Below are 2,662 nucleotides of genomic sequence, written 5' to 3' on the forward strand. Positions count from 1 at the left end.
TGAAAATTAAAATACATACAAATATCAGATCTTTCAGTGCATATCACAGAGCTCATCAAGATTCACAATATCAGTGGAAGTGAAATTGGCTGTAGTTCAGCTCCTTAAACCTTACAAATAAACATTTGACCTCGCACCTAACCGTCGAATTCTAAAGTAGTAGGAAGCATAGCGTAAGTCTTGTCATCCTAATATAACGCAACAGCTTCCCGTGTCAGCCGTGGTGTAGATTCGAGCTTCCGGCCACCGAGCGTGACGGACGCAGGATCATGAGCTCCGGCGGAGCGGCGATAGCGGCACTTGCTGGCCGCGGAAACAGGTTAGCTGCCGACGAAGATCAGGAATATGAAATTGTTTTGCCTACCTTGCCTACAGGACGTGTTGTTCTTAACACGGTGTTTCTTCACGGAGACGTGAGAGCGAGGCCCTACAGGGTGGAAGATTTTCGGGACGCCCTGGCCAACGCTGGTGCGCTCCCCGACGTCGTGGCGTTGGGGGCGTATCAGATTAACCACGTGTGGGCGGTGACGATGAGCACCTCAGAAGCTGCGAAGAAACTTGCTGCCTGCAAAGAGCTACAAGTGAAAGGGCGCCGGTGCATTATTTTCGACCCTGAAGATCAGCAGGTAAAGCTGCGCCTGCAGTGGACGCTGCACGGTGTGGCGGACGAAGACATCCGGACTGCTTTCGCGGCGTTCGGCAACGTGACGGAGGTGACGCGGGAGCGTTGGCGTGTCCGAGGCTTGAAGGAGAAAGGCTCGACCACCAGGACCGTGCTACTGAAGTTGAAGCCGGGAGTTAAGGTGGATGATTTGCCACACCAGGTCCGAGTAGCCGGTGAGCTGGCCCTCGTTGTTGTCCCTGGGCGACCGATGCAGTGCCTGCGTTGCCACGGCACGGGTCACGTTCGCCGCGACTGCAAGGTGCCCAGGTGTTCCCTGTGCAGGCGCTACGGACACGTGGACGCGGACTGCGTCCGTACCTGCGCGTCAGCTACCGGGGTCGGAAAGGCGAACGACACTGCGGAACTCATGGACATCGCCGAGGCGGAGGAAGCAGCCACTGGTACGGACGAGGCGGGCAAGTCGGCTTCCACACTTGCGACGTCAGGGACTCCCAGTGACGACACCAAAGCGGCCGACGAACCAGTGAGCCAACAGCCGACGGGAGGCTCCCTCGGCGTCTCTAACGAGACGCCAGAGAACGGAGCGTGCCCATCAGAGCCCGTAGTCGTCGAGGGAAAGGACCTGAACGAGGACCACCACGAGAATACCGGCGCCCGCACAACAAGCGTCTCGCCCCCCCTTAACACCCCGGCGAAGCGTTCCCATGACCAGGCCAGCCCTGAAGGGGACAAAGTGGTAGCACCCGGCGTCGAGGAGCCCCCTGCAAAGACGACTCAAGCCCGGCGTTCGTCGTTACGGCCACGCCCAAACCATGCGGCTGACAAACGGTACTCCTCCGCAGGCAAGGTCCTACGCGAGCAGACTGATGTTCTTGAGCCGGATGATACCGGCAGCCACAGTGGCGTCTAGCGGCGCGCTAGACGTGCAAGGTAAGCACCATGCTGTTGGTTCCTTCCTCTTGCGTAAAAATGGCTCCCGCCTCTGCCTTTAGAGTCGCTACATTGAATGTGAGGGGCCTGGCGGCAAGGAAAAAACAAGGCCAGGTGTACCGACTTATTACGGAGCGCGAGATAGATGTATTGGCCGTGCAGGAGACGAAAGTGGACGGCAACGAAGGAACCGACAGCATGGTGCGACGTTTCACGACTAGATTTTATGCTGTCGTCAGTCAAGCAGTGGGAACATCTGCTGGCTGCGTGCTTTTTGTAAAGAAGATGCCGGGGCTAGAGGTGCAGGCTTATTTTTCGTGTGTGTATGGCCGGTGTATTGTGCTTGATTTTTGTCTGAACGGCAATGAGTGGCGCATTGTTACTGTGTACGCGCCGAATGTGGTTGAGGAAAGGGTTGCCTTTTTCCAAAGCCTCCAAGAGCGCCTTTGTACGGAGAGGATGCTCATTGTATTAGGCGACTTCAATTGTGTTCTTAATGCGCGAGATAGGTCAGGCATCCGGGGGTTTCGAGACAGGAGCACTGAAGTGTTGATGCGAATGATCGAGAACGGAAACCTTGAGGATGTGGCTGAACTTATTGAGGGTGCGCGAACAGTGCAGTTCACTCATTTCCAGGGCTCAAGCCATGCACGGCTGGACCGCATTTACGCATCAGTCGACCTTGCCCCTGTTTGCAACCATTATGAAGTTGTGGGAGTCTCCTTCTCAGACAACTGTTTAGTTGAGTGCTGCCTGGGAAGTGTGAACCGAAGCAAGGCATTTTCGTGGGAAATGTGGAAGCTAAACAACACGCTTCTTCAAGACGAAATCTACTGCAGAGCAGTAAAGGACGAAATAGGTAAAATAAACCCGCGCAAGAACCTGAGGATTTGGCAACAGTGGGAGCTAAGTAAAGAATCTTTAAAAATCAAAGCAATAGAAAGGGCGACATGTATTCGTTATAAGGAAAAACAAGACGAAGCTGAGCTAAGGTCACTGCTTCAAACGTTGATGAAGCAGGAATGCAAAGAGCCTGGGAAATGGATAGAAGATGTCAGGAAAACAAAACAAAAGATAGAGCTTATGGAAGAACGGCGTTATCGCGGA

At 54.3% G+C, this 2,662-nt stretch overlaps 1 protein-coding gene across 1 annotated transcript; it reads left to right on the forward strand.

Annotated features, from left to right (window-relative positions):
- The first annotated feature begins 260 nt into the window (after positions 1–260).
- LOC149334079 (uncharacterized) lies at positions 261–1,535 on the forward strand. Its single transcript, XM_089556185.1, has one exon. The coding sequence runs from the start codon at positions 270–272 to the stop codon at positions 1,533–1,535; it is 1,266 nt and encodes a 421-aa protein (XP_089412311.1). The 5' UTR covers positions 261–269.
- Positions 1,536–2,662: the final 1,127 nt, after the last annotated feature.

This window comes from Amblyomma mixtum, chromosome 8 (assembly GCF_055824585.1).
Source record: "Amblyomma mixtum isolate Tamu chromosome 8, ASM5582458v1, whole genome shotgun sequence".
Taxonomy (NCBI): Eukaryota; Metazoa; Arthropoda; class Arachnida; order Ixodida; family Ixodidae; genus Amblyomma; species Amblyomma mixtum.

Coding starts and splice junctions, on each gene's coding strand:
- LOC149334079 (XM_089556185.1), top strand. CDS start 270: ATGAGCTCCGGCGGAGCGGCGATAGCGGCACTTGCTGGCCGCGGAAAC.